At 37.4% G+C, this 27,002-nt stretch overlaps 1 protein-coding gene across 3 annotated transcripts in view; it reads right to left on the reverse strand.

The window, feature by feature from the left end:
• Nucleotides 1-27,002, reverse strand: part of TRMT9B (tRNA methyltransferase 9B (putative)) — a 124,057-nt gene that overhangs the window by 94,032 nt on the left and 3,023 nt on the right. For 2 of the 3 annotated variants that reach the window (XM_052779985.1, XM_052779987.1), the window contains exon 2: nt 23,977-24,027. Coding sequence is in view for 1 of the 3 variants with exons in the window: in XM_052779988.1 (XP_052635948.1) it covers nt 23,977-24,027; nt 24,907-24,992 (137 nt within the window). In the remaining 2 variants the exon portion in view is untranslated. Of the gene's footprint in view, nt 1-23,976; nt 24,028-24,906; nt 26,863-27,002 lie in introns of those variants that run through there. The other variant, XM_052779988.1, reaches the window with a different exon arrangement.

Genomic DNA, 27,002 nt, shown 5'->3' on the forward strand with positions numbered 1-27,002 from the left:
TTGCCTGAGGTCAAAAAAGGACTATGAATACTGGACTTCCTCCATTAAATCTTTATCAGTGTTAGCATTTACTCAAACATTTCAAAAGCAATAAATACTGTTCTAGAAATTGATGAACATCAAAAAATCGAGTGATCTAGTTTAGACTGGAGCTTATTGTCAGAGATCAGCTGATGTATCAAGCCCACACTTAGCTCCTGCCCGAAGTGAATCTTCCTGTGATACGTCACTAATATATTAACAAGTAGCTCTTCTACAAATGTTCCCCCTTAACCTCTGCTAAATCCTGCTTATCCCTGGACCATGTCCCTGATGACAAGGTTGAGCAGCTGGACAAATTATGCATCTGTTTTTCCATTTAAATGGAAAGGTTTTCAAAGAAACAGTCAAACAGTAAGGCAAACTGCACTTGCTGGGCATGTTTTTGTGTAATCTACAGGATAAAATCATAACTCTATCAATGTCAAAGGCAGGGCTCCCTTGACAAAAAACAATAGCAGAGGCCATGGCAGATTGGCAGATTCAAAGGCAGATTAAAAGGAGAGAGGGGAGGAAGCAGGCTCCGAACATGGGTGCGATATCAATGAAATAGACACTTTTTCCACCATCTGCACAGTGACTTTGCAAGGTCCTAGTTCCTTCAGAGTTCTACTGAATAAGTTGTGCACTCGTGCTTTAAAAGAGACAAAAAATCCAGGATGGGAGTGTGAATGGTAACTGGGGTCTATGTTTGCCTTTCTTCCTTTCTGTCATATGTGTTTTTAATCCAAGCTGTTTACCAATCCAGCTTCCAAAGAAAAATTAAATACATTCACTGTGAAGAGTGCACTGTCCAGGGTGAACATTAGAGAGCATTAATAAGGGAAAAATGCTCTTGTATTCATTCTAACTCCAGTAAATTGAGTCTCTAATCTTCATTTGGTATTAGAAATCAAATCAGATAAGGATCTAAGATCCACAAGACTTTCTAGCAAAAGGAAATGGGAGAAAAAATAGGCAAGCCAGAGCTCCAACTTAGCTGCAATAGCCCTAGAACTTAAACATTAATAGAAGCACAACAGACCTAAAACCACAGAAAGCTCAAAGAAAAAGCACTGTAGTGAGTCAAGGATGCAACAAGCAGTGAGCATAAGCATGTTGTTAAGGCCCAGACTCAGCAGTAGGCATCAGTCCAATTCCTTAAAGAGTGACACCACTTTGGCCAAAGGCAGCAACAACAGAAATGGCCACATTAGATGACCTCTCTCTTGAGTGATGATCATGCTGGATAAGCAGATCCTAGGGATTACATCTGGTTTAGATCAACAACAAGAGACAAAGGAATACCCTGGTGTATCTAATGGGGTGTGCATGAGAGGGCATAATCTATTCCAGAAGGCTTACAGCTGCTTACATAAAACTATTCAATAAAAAAGTAAGTTTCATGCCACACCACAGTGTGATTTTTGAGAAGGCACAATCTCACTCACAAAGCAAAATAAACATGAATCAGCAAATAATTTCAGAGCAGCCCTGTACAGTCTAATCCTGCATTGTGATTATGGGAATATGAAAAAATTATTAATAGAAACAAGACAGCATATGGGGCTGAGGGATAAGCACTTATTAGCAAAATTCCCAAATGATCTAGTACACTACAGGTAGTTAGGAACACAGTTCTCCAAAGTCACTATATAAACGCCATCTTCTGAGGATGCCCAGATACAAGAGGAAAAATACTGCAGAATGTCTGGAAACAGTATCTCCCTAAACCAGTACAAACACAAAGGGATCCAGAAAGGAGACTGTAACATGTAATGAAGAAAAGAAACGGAAGAAGAACAAAATAATCTCAATAGCATTACAAACAGTGACAGCTAATGGTTCTGTCCAGCAAATTACACACTGTACCAGAAATGCCTTTAAAAAAAAAAAAGAGTACACCGCAGTCTGCTTATGTAAGCATCCCACAGAAGCTGCTTTTCAGGAACAGGTTTCAAAATGTACATTGCATTTTCCTTCAGCCATGAGGGTTGATCAGCAAGAACTATGTCTCTTGGGAAAATATGAACTAGATGCCAAAACAAAATTGATTGTAGAACCGTGAGATCAGTATCTTTCCACAGGAAAATAAAAGCACCAATGCTTCCAAGCCAAAGCAGATAATGAAACTGCCGACTGTATCCATTAAGTTTGAAACTACAAATCTGACCGTTCTACAGTTAGCAGAGAACATTCTATCCCAAGAGATCCATATATACTCTGCTTTACCTGGATGTCAAACAACCAAAATGCTAAGCACTATTACAAGGAGAGAATCAGTGGAGATAACTCTTAAACCAGGAGATTTCCAAAATTACTCTTAGGTCTGTGGACAACAGAGAAAGAATTAAAGCAATACCTTTTGTCCTGTCATCACAAAACAATGATTCTTTCTTTTCTTTCTTCTACTGCTAGAATAGAAACTAGTCACATGAAACAGACATAATAAGTTTCTTAAGAGGTAAATTAAATCGGGATATGCAAGCATGGTAGTAGTCACAACAGCAAATTGTAGGATTCAGGATGGTATTAAATCAAAGATAGCTAGCCTTTCAGAAACATCAAGCAATGCCTGCACATTATGCCAGTTCTGAACTTATTAAAAAAAAATAAAAATCCTCTAGCACAATTTCAGGTGATTCCTTGTGCTACAAACTTTGTATATTTTCTAGTTGCAGAGTGTCTAGTAGCATATGCATTAATAACACTCTTCAAAAACAGAGCAGCACTGAGCACAAATAGAAAAAGCAGTTAAACCAGACTTGCACGTTTCAGGCATTTTCTGGTAGGCACTGAATTTCATATAGGGGTTGACCTTAAACTACCAGTCACTACTCCATATTCAAAATCCTAGGTGACTCATAACATGAGATAAACCATTTTCATAACAGATGAGCTTTCAGCTCTCAGTTGTTTATTTGTCTCAAAAGAACCTCATCATGGTTGATAAGTCCCTTTGCAAGAGGTGGAATAGAAAAGAGTTTTTCACGGAAGACAGGATAAATGCATTACTTACATTATTTTCATACTACAGGAAAACACTTAAAAAAAATAATTCAAAAGCAAGAGCAGATGGAATACCGGGCCAAGTCATAAAACTACTGTAAAAAGGCAAGACAAAGATAATGATCAGAATAGGATAAAGAAATTTCAGAACCAGTTCTGACAATACATGGGCTAGTCCCCTGACCAAATTCTAAACTGCAAGGAGGGACCTAAATACCTAAAAGAAAGAAATTGGAAGTTTGATGGTTTTGCTCTCAGAAGTCAGTGTAATGAATTCTTACTAGCATTCTCTCAGACAGGCCATGGTAAAAAGAAAAATTTAGATTCTATCTATCTGGCTAGCACAGCTAACTTTCATAATTTTTTTTTTAATTGCTGCAGTAATCAGGCTGTTCAACACTTGATAATGAGGTGCTGAGAATGAAACTATTTTTTTCTCTAGTCTTCAATCGCAAGAGCAAAAAGCTTTTGACAGTTGTCTTCAATTTTTCTCTTAGACCTTTGATTTTACATGTCACATCCAATAACATGACTTCTCTGAGTATATTCAGTAGATAAAAACAATAAAACAAAACAGGATTATTTATAAAACCTCATATTTTCATTTTGCCCTGTTGTCTTTCCACCTAGATTCTTGTCTGATTTCCCCACATCTAAAAAGAGAAGGAATACTGATGTTTGAGGGAAAGACTGAAAAAAACCCCAGCAGTGTCTGAGTAGCAGGAATGATTTTGTCCTCCTTGGTTAGCAAGCAAATGAAAATTAGCTATCAGAATATGCATTGCTTTGAGGCATCTTCAGACAGATTTCCAATTTCTCTTTCTCTCTGTCATGATTAGCTTGGTAGGCAACATCTCACCTGCCCACACAAAACCACCAGTATGTCCTCCAGATCCAGTCCTGGTAAGGCAATATCCAACAGAAGGGAATTGCCCTCACACATTCCTGTTGGTCTATCCACGATCTTGAAAAGCCAAAATAGAAGTAAATAATTTTGAAGGACAGTTTTATGCAATCTACCCAAACCTTTGTAACACCACTGGTTTTGCATCACTTTTCAGGGTTTCATTATGCTTTCATCAAAAAAACCCCATATAGGCATTAACTAGGAATGCTTGACATCCCCCCTTTTTCAAATCAAGTCAATTGTGATGTAGCATTGTTCTAATAGGAGAACACTCTATGAAAACAGGGAAAACAGACAGTCTTGCATTCACTGCAAACACCACGTTTTGTCCTCGCATCCCAAACAAACTCTTCCCTCAGACCCTCTGAGTCTCACTGTCTGCAATGCTCTACAGGATTTCTACTCACTCCTCTTCCACGCCTTTTCCCATTCACTGGCTGCAAGATAAACTTCAATTTAATCTCCATGAGATAATTCAGAGACATTTTGGAAAATCCAGGATCTAGAGATTTCAGAATTTAGGTGTCCCTAAAATAAAACGAATGGAACAGCTTTCCTATCAAATCTATTATTGGAGCTCTGCAACCACAAGCAAACAACATAGCAGCAATTTAAATCCGTGGGAAGGTGATGGAGAAAATCATCCTGGAAACCAGTTCCAAATACATGAAGGGAAGGAAGGTCATTGGGAGCAGTCAGCATGGGTTTGCAAAGGGGAAATCATGCTTTACCAATCTGATAATCTTCTACAACAAGGTGACTAGCCTGTTGGGTGAGGGTGGAGCAGCTGATGCTGTTTACCTCAACTTTAGTAAGGCTGACCCTACAACATCCTCATAGACAAGCTGACAAATTAAAGGCTAGATAATTACACAGTGAGACAGATTGAAAATCGACTGAATGGCCAGGCTTGGAGAGTGGTGATCAGCAGCACAAAGTCCAATCAAAGGCAGGTCACAAGTGGTGTAACCCAGGGATCACTACTGGGGCTAATACTGTTTAACAGCTTCATTAATGACCTGGATGATGTGACAGAGTGCACCTCAGCAAGTTCACAGATAATACAAAACTGGGAGGAGTGCCTGAAACACCACATGGTTGTGCTACCATTCAGTGGGACCTTGACAAGCTGGAGAATTGCATCAAGAGGAACCTCATGAAGTTTAATAAGGGGAAATGCAAAGTCCTGAAGAGGACTTTGGAGAGGAATAAACTCAGGCACCATATACACTGGGGGCCAACCTGCTGAAAAGCAGCTCTGCAGAGAAGGCCCTTGGGGTCCTGGCGGACAAGCAGCTTACCATGAACCAGCAATGCACGTTCACAGCAAAGGTGGCCAACACTATCCTGAGCTGTATAATGAAGAGCATTGCTCACAGGTCAAAGGAAGTGATCCTTTCCCTCTACTCAGCACTGGTGAGGCCACACTTTGGAGCACTGCATGACCAGGTCTGGGCTCTTCAGTACAAGAGAGACATGGACTTAATGGAGTGAGTCCAGTACAAAGATGATTAAGGGACTGGAGCATCTCTCATATGAGGAGAGGCTGAGAGAGCTGGGACTTTTCAGCCTGGAGAGAAGGCTCAGGAGGGATCTCATCAATAGATATAATGGGTCGGGTGGGGGTACAGCTCATTGGCAGAGCATCGTCCCTGCTCCTTGCAGGGGGGGTTGGACTAGATAACATTTAAAGGTCCGTTCCAACCCAAACTATTCTATGATTCTGTAAATACTTGATGGGAGGGAACAAGGATGAAGGAGCCAGACTTTCCAGTAGTGCCCAGCAACAGATCAAGAGGCAACGGGCACAAATTAAAACACCGGAGAGTCCATCTGAACATGAGATGACACTTTCTACTGTGAGGGTGGTCAAACACTGGCACAAGTTGCCCAGAGAGGCTGTGGAATTTTACTTCTGTGGAGATAGTCAAAATCGGATGGCCATGGTCCTGGGCAACTGATTCTAGCTGACCCTGCTTGAGCACAGAGGTTGGTCTAGATGATCTCAAGAGCTCCCTTCCAAACTACATGATTCTGTGATTCTCTTGATATCCAATAAGACTAGAAACAGTTTTTTGCATGTGCAAGGCAATGCAGTCCCTTGTACAAGGGGACCGGTTGCCAGAATAGAGACCTTTCAAACTGCATATTTGACATACAGATGTGAATGAATAAGCAAAGTTGATGAGCCAAGGATATCCTAAAAGCACAATTTGTTCTTCAGATGCATTCAGATAAACCCCAGGGCTATTGTCCCTGCTTATATGAAAAGGAGATCGGTAAGGACATGCTTTGGAGAGTTCTATTACAGTCCTCATAGTGGATGATTATGCAAGTTGTATACTGCACTACTGCATTTTTAATAGGGAACAGACTGTCGCCACCATCTTTTTAGGCAGAAGACTACAATCCCCAGGCAAGATAAAATCTGCTGTTGCCACCAAGTTTCTGCAGGCATTGTGGAGCAAGCTGACTTGGAAACTGCTGCCTAATGCCTAAAGGAAGATAATTCTTACAGCTTACTTCACAGGTCTGGTAGGAAGACAGCTGAAACTTCAGAGGAGCCAGAAGCTGCTAATTTGCTGATCGGTGTTATCTTGTCTCTTTGCTTTATGCTTATGCCTTGTCAGCAAGGCAGCAGAGTTTAAAATCATACCCAATTTCTTTTCCAAGCCCTTGAGAACTATGACTTTGATACTGTGGGTTTTGGCAAGACTGAAAAAACAGACAAATGCTTGATATTTTAACTCTAAAATGTTATCTCTGTGTAATCTAGAGTATGAATTTATAAAAGGCCAGCTATTATACATTATGCAACTCTTACCCCATATTTACAAGAATGTAAGGAATTTTGCACCCAGTAAGGAGATATAAACTGAGACTTACCTGTACAGACGGGCTTTACAGCAGAGCAGCTAATGTACGATAAACCCATACCCTTGATTATCACTTACAATTTAAGTAAACAAATAATTACTGCCAGAATATTGCAATACTTGTCTGATCTGCTGGTTTATGAACGGTGATGAAAATAATAGCCAACAACCATCATTACTTGTGGATGTTTGGGAGGAGGTTAATTTCAACCAGTCAAAAGGGATTTCATAATTAATATATTTAGAGATGTGAAGGAATCATGACACTTCAAAAGTTCTAAAATTATGTGCATGGGAAAGGTAAGAGATTGTATGTACAAGTGATAAGGTGCTCTCTTCCTACATAAAAATGGAGCTGAAAAGCTGAAGATTATATAAGTGGATTAGGAAAGCTGTAGATTCCTCTCCCATCTGCTTTGTTTGCAGATTTTACAGTGCCTTGATGTTACAGCAATAAATCAGGATGACTGTGTTTAGCCTACTTACCTTCTCTTGCAAGGACAAATCTTTGTTAACTGTCTCTACACAGGGCAGAACAGAGCAAAGGACCACTGCAGCAAAGTATCAACATAAGGGTTGGATGATTTAACACAAACTGTGTAGTCTGGCAGGAACTTCCAGTATTTGGAGCCGCATTTTTCACTTTCAGCATGGCAGAGAACATACTGCCCTGTTCTCAAACACTCATTTAACTTTATTATGTAATGCCAATATCAGAACAAGTTGTCAACCACAGTTTTAAAACCACAGCATTTACAAAGTGATGTAACATGAATTCCACTTTGACTTCAGATTCACTATATACAAGAAGTCATCTTATATCGTCTGCTTTTAAGGCAACAAAATATTTTAGGTCATGACAGTTCTCTACATAACACATGCTAGAATAAACAGTATGGACTTTAACATAGGCACTGAGTGCTCTGCAACGTGGTACTCCGTGCTCTGTAACATGTTACCTATTAAGAAATAGGCTATAATGGCAAAATACATGTTATAAAATAGTGACGGAGAGAAGGTGACAAGAAACATGGAGTGAGAGATACATTTTCTTCATAATTCTTTTCACTTAAAAAGGTGCAAAGATATCAACAAAGTAATATTGATTGCAGTATCACTAGTTCCCCCATGGTTTTTACTCCCAAGTCCATTCATGTTTTACCCCCCCAACCCAAAGGAGATGATAGTAAAAAAAAAACATGAGGAGGAAATCAACAGCCCCTAAGCCCACATGGCTGGGTACTAGGGAAGAGGCACAGCGGCACAAGCCAGACAGTGACAGCTCAAGAAGTTTTAAAATATTCTATCTGAAAATATGTCATGATTTTGCTTTCCAATGATTTCTTTGCCCTTAGCTTTGCTTTCAAACTAATTTCTTTAGGTTCCTCATTAAGAAACTGTTCAACATGGAATTTCACAATCATAAAACCTCTGGCCTTCCACACATAGGTAAGATAAGACGCTGTCGTTGAGTAATCCTTCACCATATGTAACTGCCACTAAGTGCTATATATGTAATGTGCAAAGGAATGTTTATGAGTTTAATAGAAACAGTGCAGCAGAGCTAGACACCAATGAGAAGATGAGACATTTCATTGGAAGCAATGTTTTGAAGAAAACACAAATTTACCTGCCCATTACTGTATCACCAACTAAAAGGCATGTCTGCCATGCAGGTAAGTGATAGGAGCTGGGGGCATTATAGCCCAGGCAGCCACTGTCGTTTATCTGTAGTCAGACCAAGAACATTAAATTATAATGCCCAAGGATCATTCTATACATACTAAATGTTATTTCTGGCAGGGCCAGTTAAACTTCATGAGCATCTTTGCTGCCACAGCTGGAGCACTTCAGATTACAAACTGGTTTATCTCAAGCTAATTCAGGTACTATATACTACATTGCCTTCTGGCATAAGTTATAAAGCAGATAATAATAACAGTCATACACTCTCAGCCTATGCACAGCACTTAGTGAAAATGTCAGCAGTTAGTTACTATAGATACAGAAAGCAAACCATTTCTACATGTGAAAAGTGCTCAAGTCACAGCCCACAGCAGAAAGGTTGTAATGTGGCTCACAAGAGATACTATAGTGGCATGATTAAAATGGTGAAAATCACACTCGGCATTAGCACAGGCTAATCCAACATAAACATATCCTCACAGCAGAACCACTGCATTCCATTCCTTCAAAGTGTCTGATGGATGTTAGTGTTGCATGAACACTAATAACTTATCACAACTAAACACATACCCAACATTCCTTCCTTTTCTTCTGTTGGTGACTGATTCAAACTAAGGCCATCTACTGGAACCAAATGTTACATGATGACATAGCACTACCTTGGGTTATTTCTTTGCAAAAGGCATCTACATCCTTGGCCACTACACAAGGGAGTGCTAGAACACTGCCCTGTCAGGAATTCTGTTATGGTTCTATAGAGCCTCAGCTTCTTTTACAATGTGTTTTTACATCATGTCCACTCTGTATCACCTGAGGAAGGATTTCACAAACATTATCACAAAATACAAAGCTAATTTTACAGCTCTTTATCACCTCTTGTGGTTTTGTACCTAATTTCCCTACACTGTTCTTCTAATAATGAAAGCGTGCATCTTAGAAACTATGCCAAGGAACTTGTCATTAGAAAGAGCCCAAAGTAATTTACAGTGTATGCAAACTGTGCTGAATGTTTCTTATGCCGAGGCAAGAGAGCTATATTTAAATAATGTGACAACTGCTTAAATTTGCAAGCATCAGTACAGGCCAACCTTGACTGGAAAGCAAAGACACTCTAAGTTTATAATATTTAACTCTCTAGGTATGAGCTTAGTCAGCAGACCCAGATTTGAAAATTTTAACTTAAAAAAAAAAAAAAAAGGCAAAATTTAACTGCTGAGAAGTCAGCAGGTACCACATTTAAGCAGGGCATGCAAATGAAAGTTATTATTATTCTTTACTAATTGTTAAGTTTCCAAGTGATCTCAGTATTTCACTGTAAAAGACAGGAGTAATGAATTCTCTCAAGTTGAAATATAAAATAACCAGGATTATAACAGAGTGTATTGTAATTCAGAATGCTTTTTTTTCCCTAAACTACACAGTAACTCCTGATTTTCATTCATCTTTCCCTCTTTAGAGTTTTATAAAGCCTCTTCAGAAATAGTTTTGTGATTGTGTTTATTCTGTCTGTTGAAGAAATTGTCCAGTCATTAACAGATGGGTTTGTTGAGGTAACACTAACAACATCACATTTGACATTAGACAATAACTGTAAATCTGAACTACAGTATGAAAGAAATGGGGGTTGCAGATATAGGACATATGGATAGGGTGGGCAAATAATTACTAATCAATTAGGATAATAAAATTACCCTAAGTGACCCAGACCATTTAACTGTCAGTGAAATTCATGGTATTTATTGTATTAACAGAGATATCACTATCAATGAAATCAGCCGATCATTTTTGATTAACCAGACATAGCACCAACGAACTACTGAAATAATGTGTAAATGGTTCTTAAAATTTATATTAAAAAGTTTTGCCAGATAAAATATGTCAGTGCTTTACTACTGAAATAATCTGTAAATAGTTCTTAAAATTGATATTAAAAAGTTATGCCAGTGCTATGCCTGCCACAATGTTCTAAGTGTTTTCTGTAGGAAGCAAGGAAATTCATATTTTAATTTAATAGTGTAGCATGCCCTGAAGGGAGAAAAAGTATTTTCAACAAAGAGAAAACATCTGCAAAGACACTTATTTATACAAGCATGTGATAAACAGACTCATGTGCTCATTAAGTTAAAAAAGAATAACATTCTTTTCTGATGAATTAACAAAGCTACCATGTATCATAACTTAATTAATCAGTTTCAAGAGTTCTTATTTACGTATTTGTTCTGCTTTGCTTTACTTTTGTGTATCAACTTTCTCAGTGCTGTAACACAATTCACTATTCTGGTTTGAAAAGTAGTCAACCACGTTTTTAATTTCCAGCACAAGTAAATTAAGCTTTGTTAACAGGTAGACTTTCTTCCGTGTAGCACTTTTCAATTAAAGGTTACAAAGGTTATCGTGAGGATAATCTAGGCAGTCAGAAGACTGAAGATCAACAAATTGGGGGTTTTTTTTATTTTCTTATGTAAGTATGATGGCTAAGATCCAGTTCTGCTACTCTGAAAGCTACTCTGAGTCAACAACACGGTAGACATTTTGGAGAAGTTACAACAAACTAAAAATATGAATTCTTATTGCTGCCTTTTATGCCTTACAAAAAGTTTCTGTTTTGAAAAATTTTTCACCAAAAATTATTTCAGAAAATTACTTGCAAAACCAGAATAACTAATGAAATATGCTTTTTTCTTTGACTTTTTTGGACATCAAATATGCTGTCAGAAGGCAACTGGCTAAGCAACAACTAGCAGGGTCATACATGTTTGCAGAGGTAACATTTAGGATTGTAGGCAGGAAAATAACTAGAAGAATTCAATAAAAATAGTGTAGATAATTCTTAGTCTGAAGAACAGGAAAAAGTTTCTTACATGTTTGGGCTTCTGCTAAGGGACAGTTTCTCAAGTAAACCGATTACAACTCTCATCCTGGGACATTTAAAGCTCAAAAGCTGAACTCCAACTCAATGTAGAGCACAGCCTTGCATGGCAGAGGGAGGGACTGCAGGGCCTGAAGAAGACCCATTCTGTCTTCCATGACTGTATAGCAGAGAGTTACTGGATGTAAGCTCCCACTCATCTCCCAGGCTTAATGAAGAATCAGAATTAACTATTACAGAATCCCTAGTTCTTTTTAGACACGTTCCTCCTTCAGCCATACTTTAGTCATACCACAGCCATGATGAATGCAGTTCGCTTGACAGGAAACTAAGGTAAGGTTTGCGGGAGAAGTATTGTCTTCTACAAGAGCACCTGAAGCAGCTGGAAAAAAAGACAAGTTTAGAGGACACAATTATTTGTTCAGGTTTGAAAGGATAAATAAAGGTTTAGGCAAATTGATCCCAGTTTATTTTACTTACTTCTAAAAATTGGACAATTTGGAAGAAAAATGTGATTCCCCCGTGGCAAGGGAAAGTCAATGAGGTAATTAATAGGGCAAAGAATGACACAGAGAAACAGAATGGCTACTGGTAATATTAGAGGTTCTTGTGAAAGACAAACAAAGAAATGATATGGAAATGATTAAAGAACTTCAAAAAAATTAAAGACATTTAAATAACCATTGTGGAATTCAAATGTCATGAGACACAAAAAATGATTACTGCTTCCAAGAAAATATCAAGAGAAATAATTTTCTTGGTAATTCCATTCCAGTTGAGAGAGTGACATAGTAACACTGAAGAACTGTGCAATAACTGAGCCCTGAAACCACTCAGTAAATAATTTAACAGAGTTTGGCAGAGAGTATCAAGAAATGCTTAAAAAAAGGCTCCCCCCGTCAAGACACAAATCACTGCATTACAAGTCTGAGATACTGAAAAATTCTTTGTGTTAGCTTTATTTGTTATAAAGGTGAAATATTCCAAATTTGATTAAATTTCAAGTTGTTCAAACTTTTTGTACATTTTAAATTTACATCTTGTAATCTTCTTGTTTTCTTATTTACTTTTCCCAGAGTTAAACAGTTGATCACATACCCAACTAAAGGAGGTGGCATGTAAATCTAAGGTGCAGCAGGAAGTGACATAAGTAATTCATTAGGTAATCTCTGACCCTCTACTCAATCACTGTCAGAGCTTGATATTTCTACTAAAATAGTATTTCAGAAACCAGCATTCTTCAGATGAGACCAAGACTCTTGTCCTAACAACTTCTGTAAGCTTTAATGATTTTTTGGGGAGTAGAGATGTCCATTCCAATGTCAAGAGGTAAATCTCATGTAAAGGTGTATTTTTTGTCTCTCAAATCTTTGCACTGCAATATCAAATAGACATTGCGCTTTACTTCTTGTCCTAACAAGTCATGTTGCTGACATACAGCAGTTTGTTCCACCCAAAACTGAGGGCAAAAAACCTCCAGTGCTTCATAAATGATTTACTAAATATATCTTGAGGTGAAACGAACCAGCAGAATGCAAGATAAAGACACATCTTAAACAAAGGAATAATAAAAAGAAGTGTAACTTTTTGTCAACAGTTTGCAGTATGTACTGTTACAAGCATAACCAAAACCCTAGCTGTGTCATCAAAGACTGAAGTCATACCAACGCAATTCCAGAAAGTCCTTTTGCACTACTGTTGAAACCTGTATAATGAAGGTATTAAGGTAAATCTTACTTTTATTGCTCCATAATGGCAGCATTTTTCAATGCTGCACTTACCACTGTTATGAAGAGGGAATGTGCTAACACCATTTGATATCCTCTGTTTTTGAAAGCATTTAGTACTGAACAGTGCTGTGTAAGACAGAACAACAAGAAACACCAAACAGCACCAAGACTAGGAAGGACACCTGTCAAACACGTCACATTGTTTCCCTTACATACTCATCTTATAATGTGAACTGTGACTGTATTTATATTCTGTTGCTGTAAATTATTTTCCTCGAATTGATATGAAAAGTTGAAGCTTTCCTATGGCTTTTCTCTTTCCACAGAGCTTCACTCAGGCAGCCATTGGTCCATTACTAACATTATTCCACTGAAATTACATTATCATGGCATAAACATGAGCTGCCAGAAATTGTGGATTTGCACGGAGGCTTTGGGAAATCTGAGAGCAGGCTTTATTATATGGGAAGACAGACTGCACAAAGAAACATTACTCAATGAGCCAAAATTTAAGATCTTAAAAGTTGCTACATCTGAGCTAGTGAATGCTTTTTGAGAATACAGATCTCTAGGCTTTGCTAATATGAAAACCTTCTCTGAGGGATAGTTTAGCTATGGTAACTATTTTATTATGAAAAAATGTTTGTTTTATAAAGATTAGGTATTTACTAAAAAGAGTTCTTACTACAAGTATAGAATACATATTCATATTACTTAAGTAGACTGTAAACCAATAATGCTATTTTCCTTACTGAAACCAGGTTAGATGTATTGTAAGGTTCCTGTAAAGCACTAGAGAATGCCTCAACATCTTAATTCTTCTCTTTATTCTCTTCCAATTCTTCACTGAAATGCTCTTGCATCCCAACCTCCTATTTGCCATCATTCTTTTCTTTGTTACACATTTTCAACTTGTACATCTCTCTGTAACTGAGTCAACTGGTTGCTAATATGTACTTACTCACTAATTTGGCAGTGATGGATGTAGTCGCATTTTATAAGCTCCTGAAACGCTGTGGGGTTTTGATGACCTAATCATTCGTCACAGGCGTACACTTCTTTTGGCATTAGTTTTTTAACCAGAACTCGTTGGATAGGTTTCCAACTGGCAGAGTGAATTCACACTGCAAAGATCACCCTGAAATTTGTGCTTGGTAGTTCGCATGTAATATGTGCTGGAGTAGACAGTATTTGTGTGGTGAAAATAGTTTACTCATTTGGCACAAAAAGATACGATAATGCCATTCACTGGAAAAACATACAGATGGCAGTTGGATTGTCTCAGCAAGGGTTCAAATTCTGTATTCTCTCGCTCAAGTAAAGTTGTCTTGTTTGGTTTTCATGATGATTCATCTGATGCTGCCTGGTGGGCAACTACAGTGCTAAAAGCCTAGTGGAGACAGAGAATACAGCCTGGCAGGTATTCCAGGACTTCTATGATGTCCAAATGTGCACCCTGAGTAAAAGCTAACATTTTTCCAAATACATTCTTGCTTATTCTGACTTCCTTTCCCGAGATCTCTGTGACATTTTTCATTCTGTTGTCATCTGGAAATATTTTATGCTTCTGTTTGAACATCAGTTCATAAATCTCTTTTGAAAGAAGGATCATTCCAAAGACAATTCTTGAACTCACTATATCTACTCTCTTGCTTTATGTATGTTCAGTATGTGATCAGGAAAACCTGTAACACTTACTGATTGACAGACTGACAAATTTTACCTAATTAGTACTCACCAGATTTAGCCAGTCATCTTCAGTACTTGAAGCAATGTTCTACCAATGTAAGATCCTGCTTTTCTAATTCTAAATATCTGAAGATTTGCATGAGTCAAAGAGAATTATTCAATGGTATTATGCCTCTCGCCAAGTTCAAAGATATTTCAAACCTGAAGTGAAAAAGTAATAGGATATAAACTGCACAAAAACTAAGCATGAGATAAAAAAGAGTGGATGTGCAAGAAAAATAACATTATGGAACACAATTTGCATTCTGAATGCTATCTTGGAAAAAAACAGCCTTTGAAAGATTACTACACATTAAAAAAATCTACCAAACAATACAAATAAATGACTTATTTAAGATGGGTTCACTTCAGAAGCAGTTTATTACCACCTGCGCTACTAGACTAAATGGGATTAAAATTTTCAAAAAAATCCCTCACTTAAAAAGATTTTGTCCCAGTTAGTTCCAACTAGTTTTTCTCCATGAAAGAAAAACAATAACGAACAAAATTATTTTAATACATGTCCATACAACAAATAGATAATGTACCTACCAACCACCACCTACACACACTCACTATATTATTTGAATATCAGATATACACAAACACAATACATGCTATGGTTAAGACAGAAATTGAGCCACAAAGATAGCTTGCCCCATACAGTACAGAAGATCTACAAGAAAGGCAGGAATAAAATTCAGTTCTTGCAAGCCCCTGTTTTAACCACATCATCCCCTTTAGGAATTCCCTGTAGTAAAGAAATTTCTTTTGATACAGACCTTTTTTTTCTTTTCAGAAAAAAGCTCTAACATAGGAGCAAACACTGCACTCTGATTTTTTGAAGTGCTTTCAGATTTATGCTGTCCTAAATGTGAACAGAAGTTGCCCTATAAGTTTTAGAAATACTTGGCTAGGCACCAAACACTGCACTTACATAAGGCCATATAATCACCTGACACTTGTAGCTGCCTCGCTGATTTTCCAAGAATTTTAATCCTCTTTTCCTGAAACTATCCCTTTAGTGAGAAAATATATTTATTCTATTACTTATATGCTTGCTTTGGAGACAGTTTCATTTATCAAACAGGAAAATAATATTTTCCACTCTCAAACATCAGAAATCAAGAGATTTCTTTGCACAGCAAAGTACAAAGTGTGGCTTGTCAAATAAAAGGGCCCACTCCTCAACTGTGCACTCCCAAGCTGCTTCTACACATTTAAAAGCCTTTCTACAGAATAATGAAGCTTCCCAGCTCTTCCTTCCTGCCAAACAGACAGATCATCACGCCAGCAAGTAATGCACATAGCTGGTGCACAGCAATTACAAGACTGTGGAAAGACCAGACCAGCGATAGCTGCTTGATGGCTGGAGGCAGAAGTAACTTGAACTTCCTGTTATCATAGGGTTTTGGTTTTATAGAATGTTTAAATAACCTATTCACTTTGCTTTAGTTCATACTTTATGTCAGATATAAGATGTAATGGGTCAGATCCCTAGCTCCATGAAGTCAATGGAAGTTTTAACTACAGACTTCAAAGAAACCAAAATCTGTCTCATTATTACTCAAAATGTTTCTAATTAGTGACTATACAACTGGAGCTATACATTAACAATTATTTTGGTGTCTCTTTTTTTGCATGTGTAATTTACAGTTACATCCTTTGCAATAATTAAAGGTCGCTAAAGTGACAACAGAATGTATTAAGAAGTCTCTGAACCACAAATTGTGGAACACCAAAACAATACTCCAGGGCATTACCACTTCACTTTAAAAAGGATTACTTCATGCTTTTCTTACAACAGAATAACAGATTGGTTGAGACTGGAAGGGACCGCTGGAGGTCTTTGGTCTACCTTCTGCTGAAAGGAGGGTGAACGAGAGCAGGTTGTTCAGGCCATATCCACTCAGGTTTTTCATATTTCCAAGGATGAAGACTCCACAAGGTCTCTGGGCAACCTGTTCCAGAGTTTGACCACCATCACAGTAAAAAATATTTTTCTTAAGTATTTCAGTTTGTGCCCACCGCCTCTTGTTCTGCCCCTTCTTTGCAGTGATGTCACCTTGTAGTTGTACATATATTGGGGGAATATTTGGAAATCTCCACTGTTGCAAAACCACCAGCGTAACTCCACTTCAGCTGTACAAAAGATCACTCAAAACATCATTCACTGTCAATCGCTAGTGTGTCAAAGCAAATTTAAATTCCCACCATACTCCTACATAAGCACTTCCTACTATTACTCCTGCAAGCAGTTTTTCCCTAAAAACCAGATCTATGTCATAACACTTCTATACCATTTGAGGTTCCAGAAAACAGAAAGGACTTGTCATCCAAAGGGGTGGAGTGTGGGTGAGGAAATGAGCTATGCCTAGAAAGTCAGAGCAAGTTCTTAGAAAACAAGTTTTACTTCTGTAGCTGCATGATCCGTAAAGTAGGAGGAAAAGGAGGAGAGCATGAAATTAATGGCTGGGAAGAGCCACTGACAACTCCACAGCAACTACCATTCTGTGCTTTCCAACACTTCCTCCCCTTAATGTCAACAAAGCAGCAAGAGGAAGGGACTACAGGCTGTACACAGTGCTGCAGCTCTGGCACAGATGGAACAGACAGCAATTGCTCCCAGCAGCCTAATACTCTTGCCTATGCTCAAAGACAGTCTTCGGTGGAAATTTCTCTAGCGCAAAACCAACTGGAGGTTTGTGGCTACACCAGGCATTTCATTGTTCTAGCACTTATGCAGATGCAACAGTTGAGGTAAAAGGAGAGCAAAAGGAACAAAACAGTGCACAGGGACTCCTATCACTATCTCATCTCATTCTGCTCTGACACAACACAACTGGAGGCCGCCAAAAGATGAAGTATGTAAGGACAAAAGTCAGTTGCTTAAAAGCAAGTACAACAGGAATTGCTTCACAGAAGGAATATTTTTCTGTGTGAACATAAGGGATTCCATATTGTTGCTAACGCCTGAAACGCCCACAATCTCTAATATGAATGAAGCTTTGGTGACCCAGAATTCAGCTGTCTTCCGTGGGGATTATGCAGATCAAGTATGGAAACTGTCCTGTGGTACTCATGAAATTCAAACTCGGACAACAAACCAAAAGGAATTAAATATAAAGTTGCAGTTATTTATTAAAATTTCTGCCTAACTGAAACAGTTATGCATAATGGAATGAAAACAGTTAAAAATTAATCTGTTGCTCCATTACTAAAAAATATTTATTCTTTTTGTTGTTTTCAGTAACTGCACTATTCCACTGAAAACTGAATATCCTCAATAAAAAAATGCAGTTTTTAAAAACTTCACTACCAAACTTACCATACTAAATAATTATTTGAAATGTTGGCAACAATCTCTATTTTTGTCTTTATCTTCACTTTCCTAAAGTGCAGGTTTTTTACATTCAAACTTGTATTGCTGCTGGGATGCATTAGGTATGACAGGAAGTAATTAGAAAATTGTTTAAAATCTTAGACCATTAGTTTCATGCAAATAGAGCTGACTTCAGTTTCTTGCTTGAAAGATTTTTTGACAAATGCAGTTGTTAACTGCCAATTTTCTAGTGGGAAAACCAAACATAATTTCAAACTATGATATTTTGTTTTCTCCATCTCATCTGAAACATTGTTCCCAACTAGTTGATTAAACACTGAATACATCTCCAACTCAGCACATTTACCAAGTTAAGCAGGAATTCAAACTTCCATTCCTTCTAAGGGCCAACCCTGCAGAAAACAACATCTGCCTGGAGATCTGCAAATTTCCTTCTGCATCATGAGAAGTACATTCTGGCCAGAGAATCTAGCTTGTACAGCAGAACAGGCACATCAAGGCCCTCTGAAATTCCTGTGTGGTACTGACTTAAAATGGAAAATGCTGAAAGTTGAATTTACACAAAATAAAGCATGTTAGGTCAGTTGTTAAAAAATAAACAAACAAATTAAAAAGAAATCCAATTTTAGGGATATGTGTTTCTGTGTCTGTCTGTATCTCAACTGAGTGGGCAAAAACTTTTGTTCTACCTGGAATGAAAGAAAAAAAGAAATTGGACACTGCTTTAGAAAAAAAACTTCCTAATTTCATTCAGTACTACCTAGCACCTTCCATGAATAACAAGGGAATTTCTAATAAGTATCATAAATTTGCTTCACAATTAATTTTTAATTGCTCTTGAGCATCTTCAGAGACTTTTTTCCTAGGGCCTGCTCCTAACTCCAAGAGCCAAATAGTGGAACTACAAGATAGTGTCTCCGCTGCAGGAGAAATAGCAGTGGCTTCACAAAGCAATATGTACATTTTGATAGGATGGTGCTGGCCAGTTTGTAATATGGGCTAAAGCAGGAATACAGGTATGCACAGCTAATACTAATGAAACTAATGCCGATTTCTTCAGAGGGAAGCTCATACACGTTATGAACAGTTCAAAAGATCCTTTTCTTTCCTTTAACCTGCAATATGCAGTAGGGATCCTGACCAGAAGACAACTGTACATCAAGGAGCTAGTGACCTACACAGCAGTTAACCTGAGTAGGTCCACCAGGCCTGGACTGCACACCCCGTTTGGCCTCAGGCCTGTGTTGTGTGGCACATCCCGCTCGGCTGCAGGATAAACCCAGCCAGCTCATTGCAACCAGCAGCTCTTACTTGGTACCCGTGACTCCACCACCTGCACGTCCTCCCCTTCTCATGTGAACATCCTTTCTGTTTGACAGTCGAAATGATGAATCGAGCTGTTTACTTTTAAGAAAAGCCTTTAATAGCTCGAATAACCAAAAGGGGGTAAGCCTTTCCAAAATAGGACCTGCACAGCACACTGCACGCTGATCGCAGGGAAGATAAACTACTGAAATTTTTGGAATGCAGAAAAGCACGCTGTACCACTTTTACAGACAGAAGTACAAACAGGGGCAAAAGCAGTCTTTTTTTTTTTTACATTTAATAGCACTTATTACTCTCTTCATTTAAAACTCTACTTAGTTTTTGTTTCAGAAAACACTAAGCCTTACAGGAGCTGATGCAAACTGTTTTTAAAAAGGTTGTAAATACTTTGTTCACAGGTACATACATATATTTTCATGTATATATTAATAGGATAATGACATGGGAATTGTAGGAGTGAAGTATGCAGTGGAAACAATAGTGGAATATAAGGTAAAACCCAGTATTCTGAAATCCTAAATTTAAAAAAAAATCAACTGACTAGAACATCTAAGACAATGACATTGTACAAGTGCTTATTTCAAAACAATGATCAATCATTCTACATTGTTATTTCTTACATAAATCACCTTAAGAATGATTATTTTAAAGCAAGATTTCTTAAAACAGACATTCTGGGGAGAAACTGTTATTTGCAGTAAGAATTTATAAAAGCATTATGGCTTTCTATTGATATCTACAGAAAGGTAGTAATTGACTCAAAATGAAGCAGTACCAAGACTGAAGACTTGTTTCAGATTTACTGGCGCATGTTATCATTCATATTCTTCTGTTTGGGGCAGGAAAGCAAGGATCAGAGGTTCCTTCCAGTTATCATTGTGCTCCCAAAACTCTGTGGACACAGGGAAATATGAGCTATGGTACAATCAGAACACAACCTATATTTTGCTTTAGGTGACGCTAGAAAGTAGGAAAGTAGCCATATCCACGACTTGCCAGCTTTACACCATCTGGAAAGAGGTGATTTCAGTGAGAAGAGGGACAGCTCAGTCTCACTAGTGTAAATAAAATCAGAGATTTGCATATGACTTTGGAAAATGTAAATGAACTACCTTCCCTTTTGCTTCCACCTCCTCCCCAGTAATTATTTATTCTACCTAAACGTCCCTCTTAATGCCTCATATTTCTCTTACAATGTAAGCCTTTTTCAATGAGAAAGCCATCCAGATAAATTAGACTACAGGCTGCCGCCTTCTTTGCTCACATTTCACCATTCTTGACACGCGGACTCTGATATCCTGTAATCTATCACCACATAGCTTATTCGGAAACCTTTCATTCTGATGTGTTATTGTTTACTTAACCATAACAGTTTACTTAACTCAGCTACTCTGCCTAAGATATGAATCAGCCCTACAATCACTGTAACCTGCTTTTAAGCCTGTAATCAGTTGCTGGCCTGACTATTAATTTTGTTAATGATGTTGCAGAACTCAAGAATTCTGAGAGTCTGTTAGCTCTGATGCGTTACTACTGTAAACATCAGAGTACTCCACTCACCATTTTTATCAAGGTAATCCAGCTACCAAAAAAAGAACCTCGGAGAGTCTTTTTTTTTTAATAAATATCTAAAGACAATAAAGGAAAACATGTTGCACCTTCTATTTCTACAATTAATAATAAATATTTACATCTAGACTACATACTTAACTTTTGGCTTAGATTTATGGCCAGGAATTGGGGTATTAAAGCAGTACCAGTGGAAGGATAAAATATTACAGGAGTGATAAAACTTGACACAGTGAGCCATACATCAAATCTCCACAGCTGAGAGCCCCAGGACACAAACCAAGTACTTTGTTAACAAGAAGGCTCTGCAATGTGTCACAAAGGAAAACAATGACAACAGCTTGTCAGGTTTTCAGCTCTTCAGTGAAGGACAGGCATGAACTGGGTGTGAGGTGGGGCTTCAGGTGATCTACCAATACCAGCCCAGCAAAATGCAAACGTGAAACAGATCCAGCATGCCAGCAAACCCCAGAAAAACAGCAGGATAAGCTGTTCACTTAAAGCATCGTGATTTTTTTTTTTATTAGAGGTAGAAATATGAAGATAAATAGAATATATTATGTGATTTTAAAAATGGTCTCATATGCATGGGCTCATCACAGTCTTTCAGCTCTTGTAAAACCCTTCCAGGACAATCAGGAGTTGAAGGACACAAATCATTAAAAAAGATCCCTAAAATGTAATGCTTATATGTAGTATGACAAGGACAGAACACATAAGACAGTCAGAATCCATTTGGGATGGGCTACTTACCACAGAGCCACCTGTGAGAAAGTGTGATCAGCCTAGACTCATATGACTGAAACTCTGTACCACTGCATGAATAAATTATATCCAATATATGTTGGAGGCAAAAAAAAGGTTTTATTGTTTTTTCAGGAATGGAAATTAAATTGAGGTGTTCTTTTGTCTCTACATAGATCATTTGTGGACAACAGCCAGAGACCAGATACTCATTTGTTTTATCGTATAAATACGGAGATAAGTAGGAGAAAGACTGAAACACTGAATGTTCTTTACACAGTCATGCTGAAATGAAGAATTTGAGAGTGCTCGCTTCTCTCCTGTATGATCCCCTGCTCTGTTGAAAAAACTAATGGTCTCCAAATTCAATCCTGTCATCTGCTGTCTTTGGCAGAAGTGATATAAAGGCATACATTTCCTGCAGTATGCTTGTAGGAAAGGTTGAAAAGATGTGGCTGTGATATTCCAGCCCATAGTCCTGTGTGATGCTACTAATGTTCAAGAAACAAATAGGACAGAAGTAACAGTAAATAGGTATGAGCCAAAACAGAAAGGGGATATTGAATAGTCAGAATAAACTCTAACATTCATCTTGTTGCCAAGAGGTAAATTATTGCCAATTAGGCAATTTAATTAAATGTTTTCTGCCACCTTGATTAAATTTAAAGTAATCACTTTTTGTCCAGCTCAGATTTCTTCGCATAACACCACATTTAGTAAAGAGTACTATTCATAGTCTTTGAAGAAAATTCATGTATTGTCTGTTCTCATTGATGAGAAAAAGTTGCCCAGCACTCTCAAACCTCTGAAGGAAGGATGCTCATTGAATAAGGAAAAAGCAGATATACATGCAAACTCTATGGAACTCTATGAATGAGAAATAGATAAGACAAGGAGCAGTTGCTCCTGATCCTAAACAGTTAATCTAAGAGGAATAAGTAAATCCAGATTTTGTAACTATATCAACTCCTTTTGAATTTTTAAAGACTGGTAACTTTATCATTAATTATCTGGAAATTCAGTGACTTATCTAGTACTAGCACCACTGATGTACACTGTCTGGTTGTAGGCAAAGGTACTTAACAATCATGGTCAATAGCATTATACCCTATTCCAGCCTGAAGTCCAGTCCAGGAGTAACAAATAATTTTTTTCCCCTCACTTACCACTATAAGTAGGCTGCAAAGTATTTTCTGATTTTTATATCCGTTTCTTAAAATGTATTTTAATTGACTGAAACTCTGAATTTAATTCCACATTTATTATTGACTACCCAGAAAGTTTTTTTCAAGAGGCTAGATATCAAGCATAATAAGCTTTTTTCCTTCCTTCTCCCCTGGTTTAAGATTTGGTTTTACAATACAGGCATACTTTTCATGCAAATACAATGTAATGACTGTAATTTTTCCCCTTTTTTTAATTGTGTAAGAATGAACAGCAATAATTATTAGCAATTAAAAGAGAACTCTCCTATTTGGCAAAATATATTCGAAATTAAATATATCTCAATATAATTTATCTTGGAGGATGATCATAAGTAGGTACAAAACATCCAACTTGATAGCAAGGGATATATGAGAGAATATATATGTATCAAGGAACGTATTAGAAAATATTAGTGAATATATAAACAGATACCAAAATAAATTGTTCTTTAAATATCAAATTAGAACACAGAACACATATCCCAATCATTATCTTTTACTTTTGCTATACATTATTTTAAAAATAATCAGCTTGTACTTTTTCTTTAATGTGAATACATCAACACCCCAAAAAAAAAATTTAGTATATGCAACACATCTGTTAGCCAGCAACTTTCAGCTGAAGGAAAACATCTTGATAAACCGAAAAAATGCTGACTTACTTGCTTTTTGCATACTTTCTGAGTAAGCAGTTTTTATTTTAAAAAAATCCTTTAATGAAAATCTTTCTAGTACTTCCTTAACTATTACGCTTTTTGTTCATTATTCAGTTACAGTCCTGCACTAAGAGCTTTAACTTCAAGAATAAATAACTGATTATTCAGAGCTCTGTACCTCTTTAAATTTAGTATTTCAAACTCTAAGTGCATTACTATTTGAATAATTACAATGTATATTAATAGGAGCAAATATTCTACTTAAATATTTAGCTTTTAAAAATCCGTAGATTATATGCGACTCTCCTACCAGGCAACAATGGCAGAAGGAAGGAGTCCGATCAGTCCAAGGATTCTCTTCCTAAAGAAAAGACAAATATGACTCATGTCATCTGGAGCTAAATTACTTTTTTTAAACTGGAGAAATTTAAAACAAAACCTTGATCACATTTTTAAGTTTGTTGTCCTGCACACGTAGAAACATTCAGCTATCTTTTGGAATGTCAACCATGTATCATCATATATGGGAAAAGAAAAAAATACAATAAACATGAAAACAGAGAAATGAGTGACTCATTAGTGTTTCCAGGATAGTCAATGTATTTCCACAATTTCAAAGTATCATTGTCAGATTTACCGAACCCCACTCATTAATGGCAGTTGATATTAATATGCATTCAAACATATCCATATATATCCAAACATGCCAATATTAAGTGTGACAACTGTGTAGCATTTTAAAAAGGGATACATTCAGTCCTGGTACAAGCAAAGGAACGAGTTAACTGGACACGTAAAATTATGCGATTGCAAACTGTTTTTCAGTTTTCTGTTTTTCCTTTCCCAACAAAGAATCTAGAACTCCACATGAAATACCCACGTATGCTATACAGTATGTATGATGAAATTTGCTACCATCCTGAGGCATCACAGTTGTCTAATGCTAGTTTGCAAGAAATGCAGCAGTGTTATTGCAACTCCTTAGAAACTTAACTCAGGCCAAGACAGACACCATTGTGTGCTTACAATTCACAGCCTAGCATCCTCTCTTAACTGTAGGATCCAATTACCATTCTGTTAAAAAAACGGAGCAGGGCTTGCCGTAGTCTGTTAAAGCACAGCCAGGATAACAGAAGGAAGTGAGAAAGCAAACGCCTCCCATATAGCAACCTATTGTTGCTGTGTATCCCCATTAAACAAAAAAGATTCAAGTCAACATATGGCAGAAAAGTGATCCTACACAGCAAGAGACAGGGCTATTGAAAACAAAGATGACTCTCTCCTGTTCCTGTTAAAGTTGCGCCACTGTGAAGCAAAGAATTCCATAGTCTGTAGGAAGAGAAACGATGTGTGAGATTTATCCCAAGGAACAGGGCATTTAGCAGGGAGTGACACATCCTCATCTCTAATTCATGCTCCCAAGACAATTTAAATTCATGCTGTCACTCTAAGATAGATTACTTGGAGAGAGGAGATGGGTTTGAACACTCTCAGATAGAACCAAACTGAATCTTCCAACTCTTGTATCAATAATCCAACAGATAGATTGTTAAATAAAAGGTTATTCAAACTCCACATCCTTCCTGTTAAAAGCAACAAGTTACACCAAAATAAGAATCTCTGAATATGAATGTGTGCTTGGCGTGGCCTAAGAATACTGACAAAATAGACCCCTTGAACACTTCAGCTGAAGATTGGAAACTGCCGAATGGGAAATAGGCGCTAAACTGCTCTAGCTGCTATACACTGAATGTGCACAGAAGTAAAATCCTAGACAGTCTAGAGAGACAAATTAAAATCAAGGAAGAGCCTTCTGATTTTAGGCATCTCCTGCGTTAGGCAGCAGCTGTGTGAGACTTCTCAGATCACATTTTTGGACTTAGGCACCTGAATTCTCCCTAAATCCTGCTTTAGGTACTTAAGTCCTTTATTGGATCTAGCCAATAAACTCTCTCTCTCTGTCTTTACTCTACCTGATTAAGTATTTTAGATCCTATTATGTTTTGCCTCCCTTCTTATTTTTAATGAGATCCTTATCTTTCTAACATGTAGTTAACCGTTTATCCTATGTGTAGTTGTTTGGGTTTTTTATGCTCACTAGTGCAGACATAATTACTAAGTGTAATTAAATAATTTACTGAGGGCCTTATTTCAAAAGTACCGAGAACCCACAGCTCCAATTTTCTCAAAGGGCATTCAGATCACTTGGAAAACCCATACTGCAGTGCTGTACAGAAATGCCAGAGATAGTGATAGCAGTCTAGCCCTGTTCAGCTCACCATAACTAACTTTTGAGAACAAGCCGCAAATGCAGCTTTGTGGCCTCTCGTACCTAAAAAAAAAATTACTCGGAGCCAACTTCTGCCCAACACTCTGTTGCACAAAAAAAGGTTAGCGTTTGTTTTACTGCAGTGATGCTGAGCATTTTTCCATTTAAAAGTCTGCCTGCCGGAACTATTTCACTAAAGCCCCAAAAGTCTACTAAGCAACAAAGAACAAACTGAAACAAAACAAAACCAAGTTGGTTCTGAGCATTCATTATTTCTTAGCCAGGGCTGAAGTGACTCAAACATCATCAGCTAAGGTCTTCAGAAGTCATTCAAGAATTGCTTCTTTTAGTATGGTTTGAGATTTCCTTTAATATGTTTATTTGTTTTTTCTAGAAGAAAAGGTGTCAACAGTTTTCTCAGTAGAACAATTAGTTCTCAGGAACATTATGACTTTTTTTTTTTTTTTTTAAAGAGTGTGACTCTTATTTGCTTAATATAACCTTTCTCCAAATCATTTTATTTTGCCTTTGCTACACTTATCTTGGCAAAAAGCTACAACAGCTGGATAGCTAGCTAGCTACCTTTAAATAAATAGAGGGAAAACTGCCAGAAAGCCATTACCACATTTCTCTTCTAATGTAACTACCTTCTTTGGGTTAACTACTTTTTCTTGGGATATATGCCAAGAAAGACTGTAAAAACGGGGCTCGGCTCCAGGTTTCCAGTACACAGGTATTAATTTTTAGGTCCGCTGCCTGCCACTGCCTGTTCCCTTAGCCTGAGTTGGTTTTGCTTAATTTTGTTTATACTGCTGCTGTTTTCTGAAGATCTTAAATCAGCATAATTTTGTATAATTTACCTAAAGCAGGGTCAAATACAACTGAAAACACTATTTTATTGTCATCTCATGTTTAATTGGGTCGCACACACTACTTGCACAAGGAATTGCTTATAGAAACATCCAATCAACAGGTTAAAAAGTGTAAGAAAGCAATGTACTTCTACCTCACTGTACTGAGGGCGTATCACTTTGTAGGGACCTTTCTGAACAAGGACAACCAAGACT

The sequence above is a fragment of the Harpia harpyja genome, chromosome 2 (assembly GCF_026419915.1).
Source record: "Harpia harpyja isolate bHarHar1 chromosome 2, bHarHar1 primary haplotype, whole genome shotgun sequence".
Taxonomy (NCBI): domain Eukaryota; kingdom Metazoa; phylum Chordata; class Aves; order Accipitriformes; family Accipitridae; genus Harpia; species Harpia harpyja.